At 45.6% G+C, this 27,532-nt stretch overlaps 1 protein-coding gene across 5 annotated transcripts in view; it reads right to left on the bottom strand.

Moving 5' to 3' along the window:
• RPTOR (regulatory associated protein of MTOR complex 1) overlaps nucleotides 1-27,532 on the bottom strand; it is a 306,196-nt gene that overhangs the window by 26,756 nt on the left and 251,908 nt on the right. For all 5 annotated transcript variants that reach the window (XM_074970551.1, XM_074970550.1, XM_074970552.1 and 2 more), the window contains 6 exons: nucleotides 26,552-26,735; nucleotides 24,416-24,526; nucleotides 10,018-10,123; nucleotides 6,928-7,042; nucleotides 6,135-6,259; nucleotides 4,559-4,663 (listed from right to left, as the gene is read on the bottom strand). In XM_074970551.1, coding sequence (XP_074826652.1) covers nucleotides 4,559-4,663; nucleotides 6,135-6,259; nucleotides 6,928-7,042; nucleotides 10,018-10,123; nucleotides 24,416-24,526; nucleotides 26,552-26,735 — 746 coding nt within the window. The remainder of the gene's footprint in view (nucleotides 1-4,558; nucleotides 4,664-6,134; nucleotides 6,260-6,927; nucleotides 7,043-10,017; nucleotides 10,124-24,415; nucleotides 24,527-26,551; nucleotides 26,736-27,532) is intronic.

Genomic DNA, 27,532 nt, shown 5'->3' with positions numbered 1-27,532 from the left:
GAAAGTTGCAATTTCACTCATGGGAAGTGTTTGCACCATTTCTTGTCTTCAGAGACAGCTGTGCAGCTGCATGACACGCTGCTGGGCCAGACAGTGCGAGTTCGGAGTCATCTTATACAGGCTTCTTGTACAGAAACCTGAGGACAGAGAGAGTGCTGCTACTCAGCGATTGGACAGCCCTGGGATCGCCAGCCACTCTCAAAGTCCAGTGACTTTGCAAACCTCCTTATTTTTACGGTAAATACTTGAACCCCAATGTCCACAGCAGTAGGACCGCATCTTTACAGCAACTCCTACACTGCTCACTAGAAAATGTTCCACGTTTTCCTTAAAAGCCACATCAGTTTTGCACTTGCAGATCTAATTTTTGCCTAGTTCAAAACATTAGGCTACTAACAACATGAGCTTTGCCTCTTTTCAGACTTCATCCTCTGGCTGGGGACTTAGGGACAGTCCATACAAGAAAGCTGCACTGTTTTAACCAATGGTGTGAACCCAAATTGGAGCAACCCCTGATTAGACACTCTTATTTTGGTTTAAGAGAAGCTGAAATTGGGGTGGGGGGAGGGAAGCTGAAGTGGATAGGAAACTGGTTTGAACTGGATCGAAATAAGAATCTCTTAAACCAGAATAAAAGTGTCAACATACTGGGTTGCACCAGTTTAACTAAATCTGTTTAAAACCAATTTAAGTTAAACTGATACAACTTTCCTATGTAGTTATGGCCTCGCTTTGGTTCAAGCATCTCAGCCAGGTAAGGAACTGATGGACACTAAGCAAGACTACTTTGCTGTTGTAATACAAATTATTGCGCTAAAGCAGGGGTGGGCAAACTTTTTGGCCCGAGGGCCACATCTGGGTATGAAAATCGTATGGCGGGCCATGAATGCTCACGAAATTGGGGTTGGGGTGCGGCAGGGGGTGAGGGCTCTGGCTGGGGGAGCGAGCTCCGGGGTGGGGCCAGAAATGAGGAGTTCAGGGTGCAAGAGGGGGTTCCGAGGTGGGGCAAGGGGGATTGGGTGCGGGGCTGAGAGCTCCGGCTGGGGGTAGGGCTGGGGATGAGGGATGTGGGGTATAGGAGGGTGCTCCGGGCTGGGACAGAGGGGTTTGGAGGGTGGGAGGGGGAACAGAGTTGGGGTGGGGGTGTGGCTCAAGGGTGCAGGCTCCAGGCAGCGCTTACCTCAAGCGGCTCTTGGAAGCAGCGGCATGTCCCGCTCCGGGTCCTACACAGAGGCGCGGTCAAGCGGCTCTGCTATGAGCTGCCCCGTCCGCAGGTGCCATCCCTGCAGCTGCCATTGGCTGCGATTCCTGGCCAATGGGAGCTGCGGGGGTACCGTGCAGAATGGAGTCCCCTGGCTATCCCTGCCCATAGGAGCTGGAGTGGGGACATGCTGCTGCTTCCGGGGGCCGCGCGGAGAAGCCCCCGACCCTGCTCCCCAGCTGGAGTGGGATGAGCCCCAGAACCCGCTCCCCAGCAGGAGCTCGAGAGCCGGATTAAAACGGCTGGTGAGCCGGATGCGGCCAGCGGTTTGCACACCCCTGCGCTAAAGCCATGGAACTCCCATCACCTAAAACACCCTACTGATACCTTTTAGACCCCTGTAGGAAGTACTCTGGTTTCTCTATTAAGCACTATGCGTATTCTTCCTCTCCCCACTCTAGCCTGTTCTTCACAAATGCGAGAATTGCATGGAAAGCTCTTGTGTTTCTTAATGTCTCATCTATTCCTGCTGCTTACGCCCATGCAAAGTCAGCTCCTGGTTGCTGTCGAGAAGATGATCAAGTCACAGAGGAAGGATTCTGACCCTTGGGGTGCAGATGAAGGGAGAGGAAGATCAACAGCAGGAGTAGCTGAACTCCAGTAAAACTCCTGGATTCATGTAAACATCCTTAGTAAAACAAGAGGGAAGTGAGGTGCAGAAGATTGAGACTACGAACATAACAGCTTCAGCACTGGACGGTAACCGGCAGCAAAAGCCGGCTCTTCCGTTGAGAATCTCATTTCCAAGGGAATCACTTCACTGGGCTCCTTTGAAATGACTGAGTTTATTTCTCTCCCTACAAAGAAATCTACATTTCTCTTCTTCTGAATCGAATCCAATCATTCCCTGGATGAAAAGCAAAGAAAGCAACAAAGCCTGGACTTGCTTAGACCACAGGAAAGGAAAGGGTGTAGAGGACGCATAAGAGAAAAGGATTGTAAGTTTCAGCACTGATGTCTTGGCAGGCACAACTTCCTGACACTTACAACTAAATCAGCTTTTGCTTCAGTTCATCATCTATTCTGCAATGTCAAACATTGCTTCTGTGTACCTTCCTTTTGCTGCTGCTTTCAAGGTCTGTGGAGAGCAAGATGCAAGCCACAAATGTCCTGCCCTGATTAAAGGTGCGTGTAGGTATTGGGGGCGAAAAATGGGAGCAAGCCAGAAGGGATTCAGTCTGCATTTGTCAGCATCTCCTGTGAACTCTACTCATTATGCAGCAAGGAGTGGATGATAATGGGAGCCTTGACGAATTCCTAGAGTTCATTACCAGGACAATGGAAATAATATCCTGATTCCTGGGATGGAAAAGCTTAGGCAGCCTCACTCAAAAAGGCTGATGTTAGGGAAAAAGAAATGGAGAAATGAGAAACCAACCGAATGAGAGTCAAAAGTGCTGCTTGACGTGTGTGGCTGGTGCTGTTCTCTCTTCTGCTCCGGAGTAGGTAGCCAGGCACTTAACAGTTCAGTGCATGGGCTCCTTCCTGCTTTTGTCCCTGCAAAGAGCAGGTTTCAATCATGGCAATTTTCACAGCATGCTGCAAACTCCCCGAAGTTTGTAATTAATTACGTGCGTGTATGACAGTGTGGTGCAGAGCTTGAAGTTACAGCAATCATACTTCCCCTGACTAGACTACCACAGAGCCAGGGACACTGTGAGGTGTGACGGGAGAGGCACCAGTTCTGAATCCAACAAAGCAGCACAGGGAAAAACCAATGAATAGCTAAAAAGCCATCAAACAAGAGAAGCAGGAAAAAGGGGGGGATGTTAAAGGGAGACATATGGGAAGTAAGACTGAGTTGTAAAAATTGCTAGCCTTTGGACCTGTCTACACAAACATGTAGTTTGCTGCAAGCTTTTATCAAACAAATATCTGCAGCCTTGTAACAAAGGGCACGTCTACCCAAACATTTAGTTTGCAGCAAGTTGGGCTGTGAATCTACCCTGCACTAGCCTCCTATTCACAGTCCATGTGGACCCTGCCTGACCTCATGGTACACATCAGCAGGGTGCACATGGACAGTTAGTGGGAGGCCGGCAAGTGTGGGGCAGATTCACACCCAGCTCGCTGTGAATTAAATGTTCACGTACACAAGTCCTTTGTTACATGGGTGGAAATACTTGTTGGACAAGTCACCAAGAACAGGCTGCGCTGGCTCTGGCAGTATTACACAGGGTCTAACAGAGTTAGACTGGATTAGCACCAGGGAGTTTTCAAATAAGCTATGCCAGACTCCTGAGATGAGGTACACAGGCTGAGAAATGAGAGCTGCCAGAGTTTAAGGCCATAATGGGCCATTACGATCATCTAGTCTGACCTCCTGCATAGCGCAGGCCAGAGAATCTCACCCAGTGGTACCTGCATCAAACCCCAAACCCCTGGTTGTGCCACAGCAGATCTTTGTAAAAGACATCCAGCCTTGATTTACGGCATTCACGTGACAGAGGATAATTGTCAGACCACTGATGTATCCTCAGGCTTTGGACGGCGAGAACACTCTCCTCCCCCAGTAATACCCTAAGACAGGTTTCACAGTCACCCGGATTAGACTCCTGGTTTCGGCATTGTGCATGGCTGGGTGGCCTTTCCGCATGCAGACTAGCTTGGTATTTTTTAAGTTCCCAGGTGGTTTGAGTCTGATTGTGCCACTGTCCTGTACATATCAGATGTACATTACCCACTCTTCTACCAACTCTCGACCCACAATAAATGACAGGGAGTAAGTGCTAAAATGGAACACAAGCTTAGTGTGGCCACAAGTGCAACGTGCAAAGTTGTGCAAAGGGTGAGTAGCCAATCAAAGGGAAAGAGGAAATAGGTGAGCTATTCATAAAACCCAAATCAGGGAAGACATAACCACCTGCTACAACCAGTTCAGGGTAGGAAAGTGCTCAGTACACCCTTGTTCTGCAGTTCTCTCCTCAGGAGCAAAATAAGTTAGCTTAGCTCCAGGCAACTCCAGCAGAGCCTCTGATGGACAATGTGGCTGTGCTCCTCTATTCCACTGTTGGAGAATTATCCTCCATCTCTACCCCCTTGCACTGCTGCTCCCCACCTGGCTACTCTCGTCATACTTAGCTCAGAAGAGCTTGCGTTTGAGGTTCATGTGGACAAGTGGAAAAGGAATCCCTTATCAGGGCTTGTTAAGACTCCACTCCAAGGCCCAGAGACTGTTAACAAGGATGTTACTGAAGGCTGAAATAGAACAACTTGTTCCACTTTACCTATCCCTAGAAAAGGTCCCACCAGGGTAAGTTATTTCTACCCCCAGATGAGAATTCAACACAGACCCACCTCGTGTGGTTGGCAACATGTCCGACAAGCCCTGCCAGGCAGTCACCATCTCGGGATTCTTTTCCAGGTCTGCAAAGTTCTTCCACACTCTGATAGCACCGTCATCTTGAGAAGCATAGAAAAAAGGCAATGTCACTGCTGGTACAGACGTCACTTAGTTACTTGGGAGCAGATGGAGAAAGGAAAGATAACCTGGAATTGTAATCATGGACTCCTAAATGGAATGAAAATGTCACCTGACCTTCCAGGCCCCTTTCTGAATGATTTCTCCTACACCTGTTTATAAGGGTTCTTCTTCTCTCTAACCTCATGTCCATGCAACCTAAGGGATTATTTCACCAGGGACTGCACTGGGAGAGTGAACACCTTAATTTAGTTGTAAATCCTTCTCTTTGAAACAGTTCATTTTCACTAGGACTTATCTCTTTTCCTTCCTTCCTATCAATGCTAAGAACCAAAGTACTCTACTAAATACAAAACACAACCCAGTATGAGAGCTTCACCAAAGCCCACCTTCTTGGCACAAGTCCTTCACGCCAGTGTCTCTTCTCATTTTAACAAAAGGAGTACTTGTGGCACCTTAGAGACTAACCAATTTATTTGAGCATGAGCTACAGCTCACGAAAGCTCATGCTCAAATAAATTGGTTAGTCTCTAAGGTGCCACAAGTACTCCTTTTCTTTTTGCGAATACAGACTAACATGGCTGTTACTCTGAAATCTTCTCATTTTGTCGTCCCCCCCCCCGTGAAACTGTTTTGTGCTAAAAATCAGTAATTTGAAAGAGAAATGTCCTAGAGGTCTCACAATCCCTCTCACACATTTCTTAATTATGCCATAATTGCACACTTCAGGGCTGACTTTGAACAGCAATTGAAAACATGTAGACCGTCAGATTTACAACAGTTCCCTGGAAGAAGTAAATCCCTCTCACAGCTCCAGAGGCCGACAAATGGAAAAAGCAGAACTTTGTGTTTCCCTACAGTAGGGCAATCTACAGAAGTTCTTTTCCCAGGTGATTTGTCAGGGACAGGGAAGAGACTTGCAGAGAAATTTGGAGCCATGTGAGAAATTATAATGTAAAAAAAATACACAGGCAGGCCATGCCCATTCTACAGCTAACCCTGTGTTAATAACACTATTTGACAGCACAGCTGTAGCACGGTATCCCTGTCTGCTGTGGACAGGATTTCCTTCCCATTAAAAACAGTGCTGACTGAAATTGTGTGGCCTCCAGAGGTCATCTATACAATAAGGTTGTAACATGGTTTGTAACTGTGCTGGGGGAGGACTCAAAACCATTCATCAAATGAATCAGGCGGCAATCGTGATTGAAAATGGTATCAAGTAGTATTTACTGCATCAAGTTCAACTCAAAACAGTTAAATTATTCAACCCTGCTAGCCGTAAACTTCTCTCAGGAGCCTCCCAGGCCGCGAATTCCCATGGAAGGGTGAATGGACCAGCCCCATAAAGGAGAGGGGAGGGCTCAGAACATCTCGCATGCATCTGAAGCCTGCCAATGATTCCTCCTCTCTCCTGCCCTTTGACGATTTGGTGACCGAGGCTGAACTCACCTGTGGCAGTCAGGAGCAGAGAGCAGTCTTGTCCATTCAGGTATTCCATTGCTGTGATCCTGGTATAGCGAGGGTTCCCATTGTGGAAATAGTCCAGTTTCTCCCCTTTCTCCCAATCCCAAAAACTGGGAAAGGTAGCGGAATATCAGGTCAGATCTGCATTCACTGAACAAGCCGTAAAAAGCAGCTTTCCCACTAAAGTGTCACTAAAGGTTATATGCACTGGGTACCAATTAAATTTGTTTTTCTCCTTAGAGTATTGAGTGCCTTTTTATTAATGCCTTTCTATATCATCATCTCCGGCTTCTGCAGAGGAAGTAATAAGATTAATATCCTAACCGGTTACAAATCTAGTTATAATGAGGATCCTCTACCTACTGACACAGAAGGCCACTGTATTTGTTTAACACAGGAGAGATGCAGACTTCAAAACCATCACGTACTGCACCTAAGAGGAGCCCACGTCTCTGGGGGCTTTCCATGTCCAGCCAGCATGAGTGGGACCCTGTGGGGGCAAGGTGTTCAGCCCCTGAGGTGGGGTGAATTATGTGTTGCTCTGGACAAGACTAGCAACAATGCTGCTAGGCTGCAGAAGGAGCCCTGCCCCACCCCCACCCTCAGCTGGAAGGAGAATAGCTATGGAAGTGGATGGGGGAGAGAATGAGGACAAGCATAGCATCCCCTCAAAGAATTCAGACCACTTGGTATCCATCACTGGGGCTGACAGTCCTTACATGTCCAATCATGACCCTGGAAGCCAATCTCTTAGGGTCAGAAAGGCAGAAACTCTTACCAGATGCTGTCTTTATCAGCTACTGCTATACATGGTGTGAATGGATGGAACTTCACCACGGAAGGAACGCCTGGATTCCTGTTCAGAAAGATTTGATCATCTAGCCGTGAAATACCTGGGGGGGAGGGTGCAGGGAGGGGGGAAATGAGAGAAAACCCAGACTCAGTACCTGGGAATCAAACCACAAAAAGGATATTGTTCTCTACCTTCTGTACAATCCTCAACCTACCCTCCTATCCTTCTAAGCTTCACACGTGGCCAGTTCCTTTGTCCCACCAGACTTTGTGCCTTCTTTCACGCCACCCCTTACTCCCAACTAGCATATGCCAAACCCTCACCATTCTCTGCCTCCCAAAGCCTCCTTAACCATAACCTCCCAGGTGACCACGAGGCCCTTCAGGAGGTTGTTCCACTGGTCTAGCAAAACTCTCTTGCTCAGCAGCACCACAGACACTTACGGTGCTACATACGCAGTAATGGTTTAAGTTGTTCTCTCCCTAAACCAGAATCCTTCACTCTTGCCATGTTGCTCCAGACCTAAAACTGCTGGCCTCCCCCAGCTGGCCTATTTGGGGCTGACTCTTCTCCCGCCCCACCCCACCCGAGAAGAAAACATGCCATCTAGGAAGAGCCTATGCTGGAGATGCTTAGTCAGTGAGCTCTCTCCAGGACAAGAGGCTCATATCCTCTGTGAGAGCAAAGAGCTGCACAGCTCTCCTCACTGTCTCGCACCCCTGAAGTTATAGTTGGGCATCTCTGGCAAATTTTAAACTGGACGAAAGCTTTTCTCTACAAGACAGTGAACGTCAAAGCTGTTCAGAGCAGTCTAGCAAGTGGGCTAGGTGTTCGTGGGTTCAGATCTCACATCAGGTCTTCAGTTCATATCCACTGATGACACTGCTGTAATAGAGGGCTGCCAAGTCCAGAAGTGTCACTGAAATGATCCATGTCTACATCACTGTTGTAAAATGTTGATGCACCTTTCATACGAAAGGGGCCAAATGCTAATGGAAAATGCTCACAAAAGCCTGAAACACTGCCGTTCGTTTACAGGTCGAGTTGCTAAACATCCTGGGCTCTGGTATGTGGAGTCTCTGACCATCATTTCACAAAGGTTTTATTTATGCAGGCAGAGTTACACAGTGTGTGACTGTAGGATTTCTGACTTTGGGAATCATCATCAGGATACTCATGGTGGCATCGCGAGTCATTGCAAAATTTCTGAAAACCTAAATGATTACAAGGTGAGAATCCAAATCATTGCCAACTTATGCAGCTATATCCACTCCACTTCAGCTGTTAGCAGTAGCACCAAGGGTGTGGCGGAAATGCAGAATCCTGAGCTGACAGCTTGTCAGCAGATATAGACTTTAGACAGTTTGTTTTACAATGCATTGATCTAAGTCTATTTTAATTTGTTGTTAATATTTGGGATCTTGGCTGTGTTATTTTTACAAGTATTTTGCATTTCACTTTCAGTCTGGGTGACAGAATCTGAACCTGTCCATGAAGAGATTCAAGCCCATCAGGCGGACACCAGCCCTGCTCCTTTGTACTATCTGTATTCAGAAAAGGTCCCTGACCCATCCCTTGCACTCTCCTGGTTTATGATATTCTGCTGTGGTAGACACCAGGCCATCCATTGTATAAGACTCAAGTCTGCCAGCCCTCCAGCTGCACATGAGAAACTGAGTCTCAGATAGCATCTTGCTCAGCAGATTAATGTTTCACACGGATACTCTCCCCGCCAGCATCTCATATGAGAAAAACACCCAAAATGTTCTCTTCCATGGTGAGAGCATCTCTTGAACATGCACCCACACAAAGAACCACAATGTAGGGGAATTACATAGATTCACCCCCCACTACTCATTGGCTAAGCAAGCTGCAGAATGAGTAATAATATCAAGTCTCCTCATAGCTATGTAAATTCCAGAGGCTACTTTAGTGGGCTAAACTGAATTCAAATACATTTAAAAAAAAATCCTAGCCTGACTGCCACTTTGTAAATGCATAAAGAGTTATAAATAAGCAAGACTAGCTTTCAGCAGAGCACTGAATATAAATGTTAATGAAATATGAACCCAACACATATTAGAGGAAAAGCCGAGAGTGTAAATGAGGCTGTACATAAAAGTGCTAAAAAATATAAGGGGATACGAGGCATAAACAATCATCTCTGGAGCTCGGTGGAGTGGGGGAATTCTGGAGTCATTCAGATGCCTGCTAAACATCAAGAGGACAAGACATCATTCACCTTTGCAAAACAAGCTGATTTGGCATGACTGTAACCTGAGTAGCATTTGACACACATCAAAAACCCTGATTGTGCCCTTTGGGCCAGGTGGGGACTCTGAAGTTTAACCTGCAATCCCTTTAAAAATGTAACCGACAATATCCATCAGAACTTGACAGGATAGGAAAGAAAGGCCAAAACAGTAAATCAATAGTATCTGTTAAGGGCCTCTAAATTATCCATTTTGTGCTGGACACTTTAGTACCTGCGGACAAGCCATCTCCGACTGGCAGAGATACTGAAAAGCCCAGCTGCTCACTTCCAAGTCCAAGGCTTCAGGGTGAATGTATGCGTCTAAAATTGTGAACCTTGTCAATTCTTTTAGCAGGAAAACCCCTTCTTATGGCAGGTTCTCGCTCTCAAAAATCCCTGGTCTCTTATTCTTTCCCACCCCAAGTTCAACTCAGATGGTTACATAAAGTGATGATCATTTTTGGCTGACCCTGCTACATATGCCTATATTCCTTAGATGATAACATTGCATTTAGGTTTTCAAAAGGGAAGGAGAACTTCTACACTCACCACAATCAGGTCAATCCCCTGAGCAGGAGTAACTACTTGCAATAAATGAAGCCCTGTAAGCTTCAAGATAAATCACCTCTAGGGAAACACTTCACAATTGAATAAGCTCCTGTTCCCCTAATGGGGACAAAGGCCAGTGACTAGTTAAACACCCTGGTCTCACAAAGGCTTTGCATAGTTTATTGTTATTTATTGTTTGTATTACAGGAAGAAGGGGGGCATAATGCTAGCTGCAGTACTTGAGAAAAGTGCCTGAGAAGTAGAGAGCTCACCCTTCTGGATGATCTTCTGTGCTTGCTTTCTGACCCGGGTGTTGCGTAGAAACCGCCATTCCCTTTCTTTGCGGATCTGGCTCTCCAAATCATGCTCTTCTGGAATCTTCCAATAAATGAATACATTAATAAAACAAAACCAGAGCAGCTGTAACTATCCAAAACTAGCTCTCTCTTACCACACACACACACACACACACAAACCAGAATCAGAGATTCTTCAGCAGGTGCAACCCTACATCCAGCTGCCGACAGTAAATGGAAAGAGCACACAGGACCGTATGATTTTAAATATTTGAGCATCTTTTTGATCCGACTCTTTTCATTGTTAGTAATCTTTTCCCTTTGTCCCTCTCCTTGACAGGCATCCTGTATTTTGTCTCATCTTATTTATTTTTATTATAATAGTAGCAATTACACTCTCGGAGGAGAGAAACGAAGCAGGTCTCTGCAGGCAAGGCTGTCTTTCACTGGGAATACCACAGTGAAGGCAGGGAACTGGTCAGCCTGGAAACACCGGGTCAGAAAGAGGAGAGACGCAGATTGCCACCCAAGAGAGCTGATGGCCGGGGAGTTGGAAGCCTGACAGTGGATGTTGTTGTTGGACCACAATGGGGGAAAATAAATGCAGTTGCCCTGAATTATAACACCAAGTAGCCCCTGCAATGAACCCACAGACAAACTGCACCTTACAAAACTATCCCAGAGGCAACCCAACTACTTTTCTCTGTCTGCATACAATATAGCTTCTTTTGCAACTCATGAAAGGGTCATAAAACACTTCAGAGCAATGAAAAAGAAAGAATGGAGCTCTCACGCAGGCAGAAAGTTAAAAACTTGTATTAAAATGTTCCTTTCATTGTCTAGAACTGACAAGAGGTGAAAGATAATATTAAGTATTTTATGTTTAAATCTCAAGGTTTTCACGTGATCAGTGCAGCACTGACTGACAAACTGAAGAAATGTTTTAGCTTCCCTTACTGGAACACAACAGATTGCAAGGAAATTCTGTAACCCCTTATCTTCTCATCTTAATTTCACACCAGTAGAGCTGGGCTGCAAATGGTTTTCCTGTGCCAGGAACATTGTTGAGATTGCCATTTCCCACCCCACTCTGCACAGGGACGGCACCGAGATCTTTTGGCATTTTTTCTTTTTCAACAAACAAAACACCCCTAGAGCCAGGCTGCACCCTAGGAGAGCCAAGAGCCCAGTCGTTAAGACACATGCCTGGGATGTGGGAGACCCAGATGCAATTCCCTGCTCTGCCTGAGTCAGACCAGAGGCTAGAACCTGGGTCTCTCCCATCCCAGGAGAGTCGCCTGAGCATGGAACGGTTGGCTATTCTGGAGTATTTCTCTCTCTCTCTCTCTCTCTCTCTCTTTCTGACCAGAAATGATTCATAAGCCTTAGCGGTCAAAAGTTTCACTGAAACTGGTACCTTCCCACAAGTTTCAGTTTTGTCAAATCAGCAATTTCTCATAAACATTTTGAGGGAAAATCCCACACCAGCTCGACACACAAATCCCTCAGTCTGTGAAACTTCGGGGCAACTGAAATAATATATACTCAATACCATACAACTGGGTCCTATTTTGCAACCCCTCCTCACACTGAGTAGCTCGGAGGCTCAATAGGACTAAGTACTAACCAGGAGTATCAGTTGCACAATGAGACCCACAGGCTAAAAAGGGCTGGAAGGGACCTCCCAGTACACCCCTGCGCGATGAGGCAGGATTACGTATACCTAGACCGTCCCTGACAGATGTTTTCTAACCTGTTCTTAAAAATCTCTACTGATGGAGATTCCATGACCCTCCATGATTAACTATACTTACAGCTAGAGAGCTGACCTAATATTTAACCTAAATCTCCCTTGCTGCAAACTAAGCTGATTACTTCTTGTCCTATGGTGGAAATAGAGAACAACTGATCACCATCCTCTTTATAACAACCTTTTACATATTTGAAAACTTAGCATGTATCCTCCAAGTCTGCTCTTCTCTAGACAAAACATGCCCCATTTTTCAACCTTTCTTTATAATTATTCCAGTGGAGTAACCACAATCTTTGCAGGATTGAGCTAAATGTTTAATTTATCTCTGGCCAGGTCTAAGTTAGACATATTTGCTGGTATAGTAACGTCACTTACGCTCGGTCAACACTATGAGCGAGGGGTATGATTCCCCTGCTTGTGTACACATACCAGGAGTAGCTCTGATCCAGACACCATGAGCATAAATAGAAGTGTAGCGGGATAGCAGCAGTGAGGGCATGGTTGAGCCGTGCTGAGTACAAACCCACCAGTTTCAGGTGGCTCAGCCAGGCTACCATAGCTACACTGCTGTTTCTACTCGTGCTAGGGATGAGAGCCAATGCAAGTAAGCATACACAAGCAGGGGTTAATCCACACTCCTACCACCCAGTGTGGACACAGTCTGCGGGAGGCAATGTCTTCTCTGACATTTTTATACTGGCAAAAGCCCTAACACAGATGTAGTTGTAACTTATACGAATTCTTTGAGCACAACAAGCTATCCTGGCAAAACACGTTTTTGCCCAGTATAAATGGTGTCTACACTAGGAAGGTTTGTTGATACAGTTATGCCGCAATGAGCTTTATTGGGTTGTGTACTTTTAAATATGAATAAGCTAAAGCACCTTTGAATTTAAAGGCACAAGACACTCCTTTTATAAAAATACCAATGAACAATGCACTAAAGGCTTTATTCAGAACTGCAATATTAAAACAGTAAATACAGCAGGTAAAGGGCTTTGTCCCTTTCAAAATGTCTTTTCTTCCCATCCTCCCCTTAAAAACCATTATCCATAGCAAGGGGCAGAGTCAATGAAGACGAAGATTGGTGTGACTGGCAAGCAGCGTGCACTGCCATGTGGGAGTCCCCGACTCGATACCGGTGCTGGTCCGTGTGTTACAGGGGCAGCATGCTCAGCTGCAGGGGCTGAAAGCATCCTTCTCTTTCAGCGCTCTAGAACAGAGTTCTGCCGGCCAGCGATTGTGAGGGGCCTCAGGAGGGGATTGTGGGCAAGCAGGCCTCTCCCGCACAAGCATTGTAGAAGAAACAAGGGAAGGGGGACAAAGATGATTTTTCTGCCATTTGATGCATCCTGGCTCACAAAAGTTTGAGAACCCCTGCTCTAGAACCAACCCTCTGGGCAATTAAAAAGCTGCGACGCGGGCTCTGATGAGAGCTACACCCAGTGTATGTCAATGAAAAGGATAATTGCTGCTCAGGAAGGGGTATTTCTTGGGAGGGGGAGCAGGAGGAGGGGTAAGCCCTCCCAGACCCCCCCATTTATTTTTTCCTAATGAAAAAGAACTTAAATAGCCTGACATTACTATGCACACTATGTTCAAAACATCCCACACATTGGAAAAGACTCATAACAATGATTATTGGCCTGGATTGCCTTTTCTTTTTTAAAAAAACACCCAAGTTTCATTTTGCAGCAATCTAGGGTTTATTAGAAAGGAAATGACAAATGACCAAGAATGCAAAGCAATAAACAAGCCCAGGATAAAATGCATCAAAGCATATTCAAGAGCAGAGATATTACACTTTAATGAAAATCCAGTTTCTGTGGGAATAAATTGGAGTAAGATCTAAAGGCCGTCTCAAGCAGGAAGGGGCAGGGGCGTGCACAGAATTCTAACTCCCTCCATTGGCACTTAGCAGCTCTCTTGGACTTGGACAAGGAACTGTGTATCTGTGGGGAAGCTACTGTCCCCATCCCTGACAAAATATGGTGTGTGCAGGGCTCAAAGATGGGGCAGCAGGTTAAGGTAGTATCTGGGCTTTGCATCTCTGAAGAAAATGGACTCAGTCTTTCCAAGGACAATAGGCAGAAAGGTAATGGAGAACTGGCCCGAAATGAGCTATCTTGCAGTGACAAGGTGGGTGAAGTCATATCTTTTATGAGACCAACTTCTGCTGGTGAAAGAAAAGTGTTCGAGCCACACTGAACTCTTCTTCAGGCCTGTGTAGCTCAAAAGCCTGTGTCTCTCTCACCAGCAGGAGTGGGTCCAATAAAACAGTGGTTCTCAATCAGCTGCATGTGTACTGCTGGGGGCACGCAATCATTTTGCCTTGTGAATTGGGGGTAGAGGGAGAGCAAGAGAGTTAGAGTTGCTGCATGCAGCCAGTACAAGGGGGCAGAGAATGTGGCCAAACCAACGTTCCTTCCCACATCCCCATGCAGGACCTGCTGAGTAACCTCGCTGACCCACTGCACTACTTTGGCTAACAAAAATAATAAAGTACTCAGATGAGCTCTTAGCATGCGCACATACCTGGGGAACTCCTGGGTTACAACGCAAATGCGAGAGCATGAGTGTATGAGCGAGACTTCCACCTCCCTCCCCCCAGCCAGAGTGGTGCTGAGCACAGACTAGGAAGGAAAGGCTGAAGGTATATATTCCAGAGAACACTCGCCAATCAGGTGATTGTCTAATCATTCATTCCTTTCTCCCCTTTCCCCAGCCAGTTTCCATTTAAGCTTTAGAAAATCTTCTAGTAAACAAAAGCCCAGTGTTGGCTTTTGCCGAGCTCTCCTCTAAGCAGAGCTCCCAGAGGAACGTGGGTGTTTGGAATAGTGTTACGTGATTAGGATCATGACACGCCACAGATTTATAACACTTCTTGGCTGTCATCAGAAAGAAACATATTACAATTCTGAATCCTCCCACCGACGAGTGCCATTCAAAAGCCAATGAAGTTGTTTTCTTTTAACTCTTTGCCTCTCTCTCAATTCGGGGGTCAGGAAAAGAGGCTGACACTCTTCTACTATAGCAAATAATACTACTGGGTGATCTTTCCTGGTTCGTGTTGCTGCCACAATTTTATAAAGGGTTAATCTTTCTGCCAGGGCTTTGCACGACTGCCAAGATAGGTGCAGTGAAAGTGCTGAAGTTACGGCTAGGATTATCAGGAAGGATTTGTTTATGTAATTCTCACCTTCCAGAATCCTCTCCAACCTCTACCCTCACATTATGTCAGTATCAAACAGACTAAATACTGGCTTCTGCTCTCTTTGACGTGGGGCTTCCATACAGCTGGAAAAGCCTAGGCTGCCTGCATAATACAAATCCAGGGTTGCACGAGGTTGGCAGAATGGCCTTTCAAGAACTTTCAGAACTTTGAGCTGGATCAAATTCTCTGCAGAGATCAGAATTTCCAAAGCTGTCTGCTGTTGAACTCCCCACCAAGCAATTGCAATGCAGTGTTCTCTTCATAAATTTATTTGATAATCAACAAATAAAGTCCAGTTTGATGGTCTGAAACTGAGCCAGTGATTTATAATGAGAATTAATCCCTGCATTTTCAGAGCAAGGGCTATGAAGCAAAGCTAGACTCATAATTTAAATGCAATCAAGATGTGCTCGCAGTCATTTTCTATTTATTCATTACAGAAATGACTGTTTTTCTTTCCCTGTTTACGTTAGGGAGCAGCATCTCTGCATGAAGTACTAGAATGGAACAGCAATGTCCTTCTCCTCTACCTGCACTTGGCTCATTTTTCACTTTGCTTCTTTAGCGGACTGAAGCTCCCAAAAGGCAGCAGTAGCCAATCAGGGCTCTCTGTTCCTGAACGCTCCAGGAGTGGCACTTCTAGAAGGAGAATGGTTTATAGAATTCCAGCCACGAAGGGCAGTGTAAGAATATCAAGGTTGTTGGTTAAGCAAGCAACCATGAAGAAATGTCAAAAAGAAGTTGCATGCGGAACCTTCTCTCGACTCTTTGTGCGCATGCAAGATAATACAGTCTCCAATTACAGAGCTACACACGATTTCTCAGTTAACACAATGCACCGTAACATTCTCCTTCCAACGAAGGGCTTGTCTACACGTGAAACGTTACAGTGGCACAGCTGCAGCCAGGCTGCTGTAGCTTCAGTGTAAACACTGCCGCCAGCGACGGGAGGGGTTCTCCCATTAGCACAGGTCACCCACCTCCCCAACAGGTGGGGGCTAGGGTGAAGGAAGAATTCTTCTATTGACCTCGTCGTGTCTACACTGAGACTTACATCGCTTCCCTACATGGCTCAGGGTGTGGATTTTTCACACCCCCAGTGATGTAGCTGGGTGGATATAACTTTTTAGTATCGGGCGGGCTTTAGAGACGCACATGTCACCTCTCACAGTACTATGCACTACTCTGCGTACCCCGGTCAGACAAAGTCCCGGAGTTGTATAACAAGTGCACAGCAAGATTATTTTATATCACTACACAGGCAGTATCACTGCAATCTAGCCCACAGAAAAGGGGCAGCCCCGGAGGGAGACTGTGACTAAGGGAATCAATCTCCCTCTTGGTCTCTCTGCTGCTCCTGGGACAGAGTAAACTGTGACAGGTGGATGCTCGGCACAGCGAACGCTCATTTCCAGGTCCCTTGGGGAGGCAGCATCAAGGCTCCACCCACACCCTGCACATCTGTGGGAAGCAGTGGTAGTACATTGCATTGGCACAAAAGAGGAAGGGGGGTGCTTTCTGTCCCCTCTGCTGCTTTGTGCCGAAGTGCAGGATGCTCCAAGGCCCTTAATTATTAATATATATATATATATACACACATGACTTGGAAAGAAGGGAAGTTAACAAAATCTCAATGAGAAAAGATATACTGGAGCAGTATACAATGAAAATACAGGAAACAGGAATGGACGTAGATTACAAAAATATATCTGCAAAAATATATCTGCAGGCTTGTCTATTCAAAGACTTAGTACATGGCAGGGCAGTGCACCGTAGATTCGCACCATGGCTTGCCATGCAGTAAATCAGTGACACTAAGCACTCTTATTCACACTCTACACACTACTGTTATCATCTTTGTACAAAATACACCTCGTGAGGTATCATTTGAAAATGAATAACTCACTGACCATTAATATTCTTGCCTGATGTACACACCCAGTCGGTAGTTAGAGTTATGGATATACGCTGGAATTATAACTCAAGTGTGTTTAAACCAGGCATGTCAGGAGGAGTTGGTAATCAAGCCTTCCAGCACTGGAATGTGTATTATATTCTGTGACCAGCCTGATCTTCAGGCAACGACAATGAAGGTCCATTTTTAACATATTAAGTAAACAAAGCTATAGAGATAAGAAGTGAGAGAAGAAAGTGCATGGAGCTTCCTTTACCATCGGACTCCATGTCATCTTCCTCACAGCTTGAATAAACTTTACTCTGAGGGGTAACCCTGTGAAGAATCCATTTCAAAGGTTTACAGATCTATAAAGATGGGCGACTGAACCTCCAGCGATAAGCAATTGAATCAACTGATTGTATCTGATACTACTGTATTATGAAAATATACAGAGTGCAGTCTTTTCTGGGAGCTAATGACACACAGGTGATTAATATCACTGTGAAATATATCCATTAACACTGTATGAGGAAATTTGGATACTTTACAAGTTTATGCTTTAAAGTCTGCGGCTAAACAAGGAGAGACAGGTTCTCTCCCCGACAAGAGAGAGGGCAGCTATTTTCCTGTCTCCTATGTAAATGAAGCATGGTGGAATCAAAACAATGGAAGCTGTATTTACATACAAGGAGATGGGAAGCCTACAGGAAGGGAAGAACAGCATGAGGTCATCAAGTCTCCGAACTCTGGAAAATATAAGGAAAGACAGAAGCCGTCTGTGGCTTCCATCACTAGACAGACACAAGAAGCCAAAGCTCCTGCAAGCTGAGAAAGATGAGTCCTTCAAAGGGGGGGGCTGAAGTTTCTGGAAACTGCATATAGGAGAGAAACCATCCTGAACAAAGCCTGTTCCTTGCTAGATTAGGTTTTAGATGCGTGATTTCAGTTTTATTTGCTTGTAACTCTTTCTAACTTTATTCCCCATACTTAGCATCACCTAATCTATTTCTTATTGTTAACACTTTATTTTTACAATAATCAACTCAGTGCTGTGTTTAAAGGGCAGGGTGTATTTACCCAAGTTAATAAGCTGCGGGGTACTTGTGTCTCTTTAGAGGAACAAACCAACCACACTATTTCTCTGAACTGTCCGGGAGAGGGCTGGAATGGGGTTAGAATGGAAACCATTATTGAACTTTCACTATCACAAATGCTACCACTCTTGCTAACATGTCGGAAAATGGACGGCACCATGTGGCTGATGAGGTAACCATGGTACAAATTCTGTTTATGAACACAGTTCTTTCATAGTTCTCAGACCACCCCAATTTTTATGGAAAAACACCCAAAAATTTATTTGGGCCTAATGGATGCAGAAAGAGGCTCTGTGTATTCACATGATTGACTCTCAGCCCATTTCCCCTTATATCAAATTAGTATTCATAGAGCTTCAATTTTTTTTTCCTCAAAAAAAAAAAAAAAAAGAAAAAAGGAAAAGCAATTTTGTTTCATGCATGTGAAGTACTCAAGCTAAAATAATCGCTCCCCATACACAAGCCAATGTTGCTTTTTGATTGGCTGTCTACAGTGATTTATTATATTAATAAGTCACCACTCTTGTGAGCAACTATCCTAGAAAGTAGACAAATGTTTTTAATAACCATTGAAAGACAAAACATTACCCATTTTTAAACGGCACTATCATCCCCAATTCTCTCTCCTTTTCCCCTTATAAACTTACTTACCATTTTCTGCACTTAGGAACAAGACCCTGGAACTCATCTTGACCAAAGCCAATCTTTGTATGAAGCCCAAAAGCTTGAAGTTTAATCTGGCAACTAAACCCCATAGGTCAGAAATATCTCCCAATATATTACTGGCTTTGCTGCTGTTGTTGTCAAGAGAAAATTACTTACACTAGCAGTAGAGCTGATGAAGCACTGGATCAATGATTTTATTTCCTCTTAGTGATTCACATAAAAAAAAATTAAGATACTTGGAAACCTGCCTACAGTGTAACTAGTTTCATAAAACACAGACACACAGCCAATTAGCTCACACTGTTACACTATATTGATATTTAAAAAACAAAACAACACACCATGTGCTTCAAGAATGAGCAGTAATGGAAACCTCATCGTTATTGCTTAGGGTGGGAGGAATTTCCTACACATGAAATACAATTTTTCCATCTACTCAAAAAATGTAAATAACCAGTAGATGTTTATAAAAGTATGCAGCCAGCAGTATTCCTCTGATTCCCTTCCTCTTAGAGCACCATCATATTACTGGTTTGTGTGACAGACAAACACTGTAATTCAACAGCAAAAAACCCAAAGTAATTAAGAGGTACGGTTGCTTGGTGGTATGCTGTTCCCTTGCAGAACATTGAGTTGAGCAAAACAAACTTCTGAAAAGTAAGAAATGCACAGGTAAGATTGCCCATGCAACCTTAACTCTGCTCTTCTTCAGCAATCCCCCAATATGCCTGTTAACACACACACCCTTTACTCTTCTACCCCACAGTTGCTGAAATGTACAAGCTCTGCATCTCCTTTTACAACTCATTCACTCTCATGCACAGAATTTCATTTAACACAGTTAAAAGACAAAAAGGACAAAACAACCACAAAGATTGCCCATGGCACCTTCTCTCTACCCTCTTTGAGCGATGGATTAATACATACATACTCACACTGGCCCTTGGCAATGTAAGTTTCAGGAGGTTCCAGATCCCCGTGTGTACACACCCACACCCACAGCCAGCTCCCCAGAAAGAATACCACATGTTACAATTTAAGAACCATTTCACAGCCTTTTACAAATCCCTCACACTTACCCGCAGGATACCATCTCAACTACACTGTCACTTAATCAGCTTTAAAGCGTTAGAACACTCTCATATTCCACCTCACTGCTGATAATATCCTTTGTAATAAAAGCCCTCTGCCCTGCTACTGACCTAACCTACACAGAAACAACGCATACTGCATCCTGAAGGTACACATGCAAAACACAGATCCCCTCATATCACAGCTCTGTTACACGTCCCAAAGCAATCCAGAGAGCTCACACACACAGTTCTACCAAGCAGAACTAACTACTGCCTCTCCATTCAATGCAGCTACACCTGGCACTGACCACGCTCACTTTACCTGGAGTGCAGACAGGTAATAGATGCTTAAGTTGCTCTCCTATCCCAGCTTGCTACTGACAATTCCCTTTCTACTAAATCCCGGTGCCCTGCTCTTTGTATAATATACACAATTCTGCACTGAAATGATGCATACTGCACTGTGAAGGTTCACGTTGCTCCATTCCTTTGCTCACATACATTGGAGGGTGCAAAACATAGATCTCCTCATATCACAGTCACAGCTGTCACATACCTCAAAGTAACCCACATGTCCTCATATCACAACTAACCCTTTACCAGCAGGCCCAACTTCCGCCTCCACCAGTTAGCGCAGGACACCTAACAACCTGAATGTATTAGAGTGTATGCAAATAATTCCCACGGGCTACGGCCAGCTCCAGGGGAACAGAGGGAATGAGGAATTGCCAAACTGTCCCCCCATTTTGTCCTTTAATTGTGTTAGATGGAATTCTGTGGGTGAGAGTGAATGGGCTATAAAAGGAGGTGCAGAGTGCGTACATTTCAGCCATGGTGGGACTGGCAAAGCAAAGATGTATGTGTTAACAGGCACACAGGGGCACTGCGGAAAGAGAGCAGAGTTAAGGTGCAACCTTACCGGTGTATTTCCTAGTTTTCAGAAGTTTGAGTTTTGCTCAAACTTGTCTGCAAGGGGACTATGTACCAGCAAGCAACTGTAACTCCATAGTAACAGATGTTTGCGACTGAATTTCCCATTTGTTTGAACAGGAAAGATATGCTATTGAGAGGAGTTGGTAATCATTTAGACAGCTATACATATCATATCCTGGAATTTGCATACTGGGCCAACCAGCCAGCCTGCACTACTCCCCAGCACCCCCTCACACTTCCATTAGCTGGGCCCCACCAGTCCTGCTTTGGCCTACCTTCCCACCCATGCCCTTGACCCACTCACGGCATTCCCCCATCCATCCTGGCTCCCTCCTCTCACTACTGTATCCAGGAGCCCTCCTCCAGAAGCACGGAACGCATCTCCCTGAAATCTTCACTCCCTGGTGTGCAAACATTTCTACTGCCATAACTTCTCCCCTCCTACAAACCGACTCATGGGCGGTGCCTGGAGCGAAGGGCAATTAAGTTACAGTGGAATGGTGTTCCTGGTTATGTTCCACAATGGCTGGAATTTGTGGGAGGGTGGCAAGAGAAATCACAGACAAAGTTTCTGCTCCAAAATACTGACAGCTTAATGCTTGAAAGATCCTCTGAGACCTATCCAATAGATAGGGCCCTACCAAATTCACAGTCCATTTTGGTCAATTTCACGGTCATAGGCTTTAAAAAAATCTAAAATTTGACGATTTCAACTATTTAAATCTGAAATTTCACAGTTTTGTAATTGTCGGGGTCCTGACCCAAAGAGGAGTTGGGGGGGGGGGTGGTTTGCAAGGTTACTGTGCGGCGGGGGTCGCAGTACTGCTTCCCTTACTTCTGCACTGCTGCTGGCAGAGCTGGGCCCTCAGTCAGCCACACTCTGGCTGCCTGGCTCTGAAGGCAGCAGCGCAGAAGTAAGGGTGGCAATACCGTGACCCCCCTAAAATAACTTTGCAACCCCCCCTGCAACTCCCTTTTGGGTCAGGATCCCCAATTTGAGAAACGCTGGTCTCCCCTGTGAGTATATATAGGATATAGTATAGGGTAAAAGCACACAAAAGACCAGATTTCACGGTCCGTGACGCTTTTCCTGGCCATGAATTTCATAGGGCCCTACCAAAAGATATAGAGGTGTCAGAGCTTGTAAAATTTCTATGGCATACTGCACACATATTCTGGTCAACCATGAACACTCCCATTTCCCAATTAATATTCTTTGGGCACATATTAATAGCTTTCATATTGTTGCTAAGCAATTATTCAGACACTCAGCCAAATGAGAGAAAACTATCACATCCGCTGGACACAAGTCTCTGATACTGTCCAAACCTGCTCTCATACATTGTCTGAGGTGTACAGCAGGGATAAGGGGCAGCTCATTTCCACCCCAAGTGAATCACCACAGTATCTGGTAAATCACAACCTCTTAAAAGTCAGCACTTAGATGCCACAGAGTGGGCAAAACATGATGCCAAGGCAGGCCACCTCTTCACAACCCAATCAGTCCGTAGCCAGCACTTCCCATGTCCTTCCTCTTCCACAAACTTCTACAACCTTGTGATCCAGGAATTCCCCAGAATCCACACATTGGCAGTCCTGGCAGCGCACATTTCTTTTCCCTCAGCAGTCAAGGTACCTGTGCTGTCAGTTCCAAACCCCCACATGACCGTGTCTTTGGAAACACCAGGTTAATCTGCCCTGAGATCAGCATTAGCCATCTCCCCTCCACCCACCAGGGCTAAGAAAATACAGATTTTCCCAAACAAACAATCCGAGGATTGCCAACCACCCATTCTAATTTACTGCCCCTTCTGCAGCCACAACCCCTCTCCCTGTCCCCACACCCTCACCTACCCACACACAAAGTCCTGTCTGTCTGTCTCCTGCCCATTTATCTCAAAGGAGATTCATCACCACCACAATCTCCACCGCCACCCTCTTTCCTTGCTGTAACTGTAATTTCTTTTAAGTAACCAAGGCTGCGGGAGTTTTTCCTGGGAGCTATTTCAGATCCTCAGTTGCTGTCAAACCCCCTTTTCTGAGATAAAGGAGATTTTACAAGATGCCTATGAGTAGGTCACAGCTCTAAAGCTGCACTCGAGCAAGCAGGGTCAAAGCTAACTTGGAGTGGAGGACACGCTCTGCTGACACTGGGATTAAATAGTCTTCACTTAAGGCAGCATTCTCAACAATTTCCTCCGCTTGTTTTAGCATCAACACAGCCAGAAACCTAAATGCAAAGGCGGGAAGAAAGCCGCGTCTTTGCTCTTGCTGTTGGAATACAGGGGCTTCATTACACAGCAAAAGGAGAGTGATGTTTATTCTAACAGCCAAGTTGTTTTTATTGTTCTTGTTCTCTGGGCTGGCAGGGAAGAATGATTAATCTCCAGCATTTTTCCAGGAAAGTTAACCTGAATACACCCTTGTGCTGCCCCGCTCAGAGCAAGATAATTTGTTGTCACAAGCACACACAAAACAAAACTTGCTTTTAAAGAGGGACTTCCACATCCAGCAAAGTCTTAAAAGAGTTGCTAGAAAAGCTTGTATTGGATTTGGACAGCCTTTCTTTGCCATGTATTAACTGTAGAGAACAGCGTCACTGTGACAACTTACACCTGCCTCATGCTTGAACCTGTGACGAAGTCTTGTCTTTGCTTTATTCAGCCATCTACCCACCCACCCAATTCCATCTTGCATGTTTGTGAGGATCAGTTAACGTTTGCAAGGTACACCTAATCCTCAGTGTGGTAAGGAAGTGTTAACTCTAGTGTAATGAAGTCGCTCCTCTGCTTACAGCATGTATCTGTTAAGGAAATGATCGCAGTGTGACAAATTCAGCATTCTAAATTTGCTATAGAATTAAGCAAGAAGAAAGCGACAAGTGGGGAGGGAGAAACCCCCCTTTTGAACACAACTCGCTCAGGTAACTAGTAAGGGAAGTTATGGGGAAAACACACAAAATACTTAATATGACATGGACCTTGCTGCTTTGAAATAAGCCTTCACTCTACAATTAAGATCATCTAGGAGACATGTGTTGTCAAGTTCCTTTGGCTGAATGCCCCACGACCAGGGGCTGGGCCCCCTTCTCCCCTGCTTTAGAATCTGTCCTCACTGTTGGGGCATCAGTGCTGCAGAGTTTGGTCCATGGCCCAGTTACTTTGCTTACTGGGGGACTGAATTTTTGTTTGTTACTCTGAGTTGTGTATGTAACTTGTGCTTCTCGTGGTGGATGTAGCTGAAGCACCTAACTGCCACTGTGCGATGCAGAACAACTCAGGCACGGCATCAGATGTCAGCTATTGATGGAACAATACAATGCTTTGGAAGCTGCAGCCACGCTTAACCTTCACAGTAAGGCAATGCTGTTTAGCTGACTGGACCAGTGGCACCAACAAGCAGATCCACCCCACATACTTGCACTCCTACTCACATGGGCTTGGCATAGCTTTTACTTCATACCGTGGGGCTCTTTCCCTGGCAACATTCCACTAAATCCTCCCCTCCCTCTGATCGTCTCTGTTCCTCCGCCCACATTTTATAGGCAAGGTGATTATGTGGATCAAAAGCAGCAGGGAGGGTGGTGTGAGAGTGGCGCTCTCGTTCTAGGATGAACAGAAAAGGAATGACGAGGGAAGGGAGAGCACATTGTGCCCACATTTCCAGGGTCAGCATCCCACCTTTCTGTGTGGTTGAGAGGGCAGGGCTGTGATTCAAGAAACATGAATGGAGGGAGAATATTACCTTCATGACCGGCTGAGCAAAATATTTTGCGCTCCAGTCACAAAATCCTGTCTGCATTGTGGCTGAAATGAAGATTTTGTGTCCAACAGCATCATCTGCATCATCAGTGGTCTGCCCAGGAAGAGAACACAGGGGTAAACATTGTTTGTTAATGATCCTGTCCACCCACATTCAAAGTGCTGGCTCTCTTCCCAGAGCTCTCACAGAACTAATATCATAGGTCGACTTCAACCAGAAGAGAAATTGAGCGGATAGATGCTGAAAGGTCCTGCCGAGATCTGAGATGGTGGATGCCACGCTTTGAAATAACAGCCCGTCCGTTAGCTCCTCAGGGAGGGCACTGAGATGCTATACAGCACATACCATGGGCTCCAGTAATGATTAGGGCCTCTGGGCACAGCTATTTTGTAAGTATGAAGTAACAGCACTGGCTCCTTTCCACGGCCTGTCTGGAGTCTAGCACAGGGCACAACTGGGGATAGTGAAAGTGATTCAAGAAAAAACTACTGGCCCAAACTTCAGAACAGGGGCCAGCATATGTACAGCCATAAAAAGGTGAAAAGGCATATAGAAGAAGCTGGGAAAGGCCACTCTCAAACCTCAGCCAGCTCATTAAAGAGGTGTCTGTCTTTGGGACTGGATGGCTGAGGTGACTTTGTAATGGGATACACAGAGTCTCAGTGATAAGTTGCTGACTTGAATCTGGTTCCTCCTGCCTGGTAGTGTGCCAAAGGCATTACCACCTGACTGCTGTGCAGTGGCTTATGGGAAGTGAATTGCTGGGAGCCAGTCCAATTCCTGGCAGCCAGCTGTCCACATCACAGAGAGCATCGTTACAGTTGGCAGTCTTGGCAGAGGGGCCAAGGACTGAATTCCTCTCTTCTCCCCAAGGTGGTTGGTCCTTCTAGGGCAGGGAAGCTGTAATGCTGCTGACTGGGCTGCATCGGTGCAGAGAGGAATTCAGTCTCCAGGTCTGACCATGTGGCACTTTCTAACAGCACTATCTGCACACACCAGTGAGCGGGGCTCTTCTCTTTCCCCGATGAAGCTGTTTCCCCCCTGTTTTTCTCACATGTGGTACAGTTTGGCAGCCTCTGCGAAAGAGCCTCCAAAGGCTAGAAAGATCCAAGTTCAGAGTGAAATGAATTGGCTGTGTGAAATGACATGTGAAAACATGCCCAGCACCTGCCTGGCTCTAGCCAGTGCTGGCAGTATGTAAATCCCTCACTGACCCCAGCTCTTACTCACTGGGCTTCCTTCTGCAGTCAGACATGAAAACACGCCTGCATTCTCTCCCAGGGATGGCAGCTCTGGTCAAATGGACCTAGCATGGGACGGGGGCAGGAGTTCCACTGGGTTCCCATGGGCTGCATTCCCTGCTCCCGCCACTGATGCAGAACAAGTCACCGCCTGTGTGGGTCAGGTTCCCCATTAGTGAAGTAGGGATAATTACACCTGCTCGCCTTTGAAGAGTGCCAAACAAGCACCAAGGATTCTTTGTGCATTAACCCAATGAGCCCTTTTGGCACTGAACAATGAAAACACTAGACGCATCTGACCTGTGTTCTTCTCTACTGCAGCCGGCATGGACTGTTCTTTCTATCTGGATGGACTTGACGTAGAACACGTGCATATTCTGATAGTAGCAGAGGGACTATGAAGACCTGAGTGCACCACGACCTACAGCTGTGTGACGAGGGCTGCTCCTGTGGGGCCCACCAACACTGAAGGAGCTTGTTGAAAGGATCTGACATTCTCTCCTGCAGTTAAGGAGCGTGACTGACTCCTGGCCTCTGAGAATTTCTCTGAAACTTTGTTCATTAAGGTGAGGCAGCAGCCTCAATGTATGTAAAGTAACTGAATGTTTACAGAACAATAAATAACCTTTTCCAATTAAACGCTTCTCGGAAGAAGCAGCAGTAGCAGCTAGTAGTGTCACGTCAAGAGCCACAAAGCGACATTTATCCTGGAGACGAGGAAAAATAATCAATTTAATTTTTTACTTTATTGATGTTGGCAGGATTAGAGGAAACTAAACTGGAGTCAGTGGCAGCTGCAAAAAGCAAAGAAGGATATTTAGAAAGTAGGAGAGCAAAGAACAGGAGGTGTGATGGCTAGTAGAAAGATCCATTTTACCTGATCTGGCCCTTTGTCAAACATTTTCCTCGTCCTGGGGAACTGGTGGGAGTGGGGGGTGTACTGGACCCCGAGACTGCCTACATTTGAAGGTCTTACAGATGGGAGGTCCCGGCTGACTGGTGGTTTTGTCACATCATTTGTCAGGCTGGAGATGCTTGTGCTGGTAGTTGGAGGAGACCCTCTAGTATTGGGAAAGAACACAGGGATGAACATGGCATTGAACACAGGACTCACCCTCACTTTCTGAACCAAGCTGATGAACATCCACTGAAATTCAGGCTTTTCCAGGGTGGAATACAACCAGACAATGGCTTCCACCTTTGAGAAATGACCAGTTTCCAACAAAGTGAGCAAGGTGAAAAATCCATCTACCGGGGGAAGACTAAGGCTAGACTATAAAACCTGGGTGCTGGAGAAGGGCATGCCCTCAAAATCACTAACTGTGCCACCTCTGTATCTTTCCTTGCAATTTTTTTTAATTTTAAAAGATACAGGTTTGTTCTGTTTTTTAGGCTTTAAACTTCACTGCCATCTCCCTCCAAAATAAAAACGAGTCTTGGCTGCTGTGCCAAACCTAAATTCTGGTCTAGAGATTTAAACAGCTATGCTCACTGGGAAACACTGAGGTCACCATGGTCACAATGATTCATATGAACACAGTTATGGCACCTTACCCAAGACATGTTAACAGTGATTCTAGTTCACCAAGGAGTTCAGGGATCATGTCAGCTCATGACAATGCTGAAGAGTACAAGGCAGAGATAACCGGATGTTTTCCCTGTTCCATGGCCAGTAACAAATACATGGCTACAGAAGCTTTATATGTTTGTGTTTCCTTTCCACTGTGAGGTTTTCTGGCATGACATGTTTGCAAGCGTGCGAAGTCCAAACGGCCAGTTGCTATTTTCCACTGGGAGAGAGGTTGGGGTTGGGAATAACCACAACAGAAGCTCATTTCGAAGGCCCAGCCTTGCCCAT

This window comes from Natator depressus, chromosome 14 (assembly GCF_965152275.1).
Source record: "Natator depressus isolate rNatDep1 chromosome 14, rNatDep2.hap1, whole genome shotgun sequence".
Classification (NCBI taxonomy): Eukaryota; Metazoa; Chordata; order Testudines; family Cheloniidae; genus Natator; species Natator depressus.
This window is presented reverse-complemented; position numbering and strand designations above follow the sequence as displayed.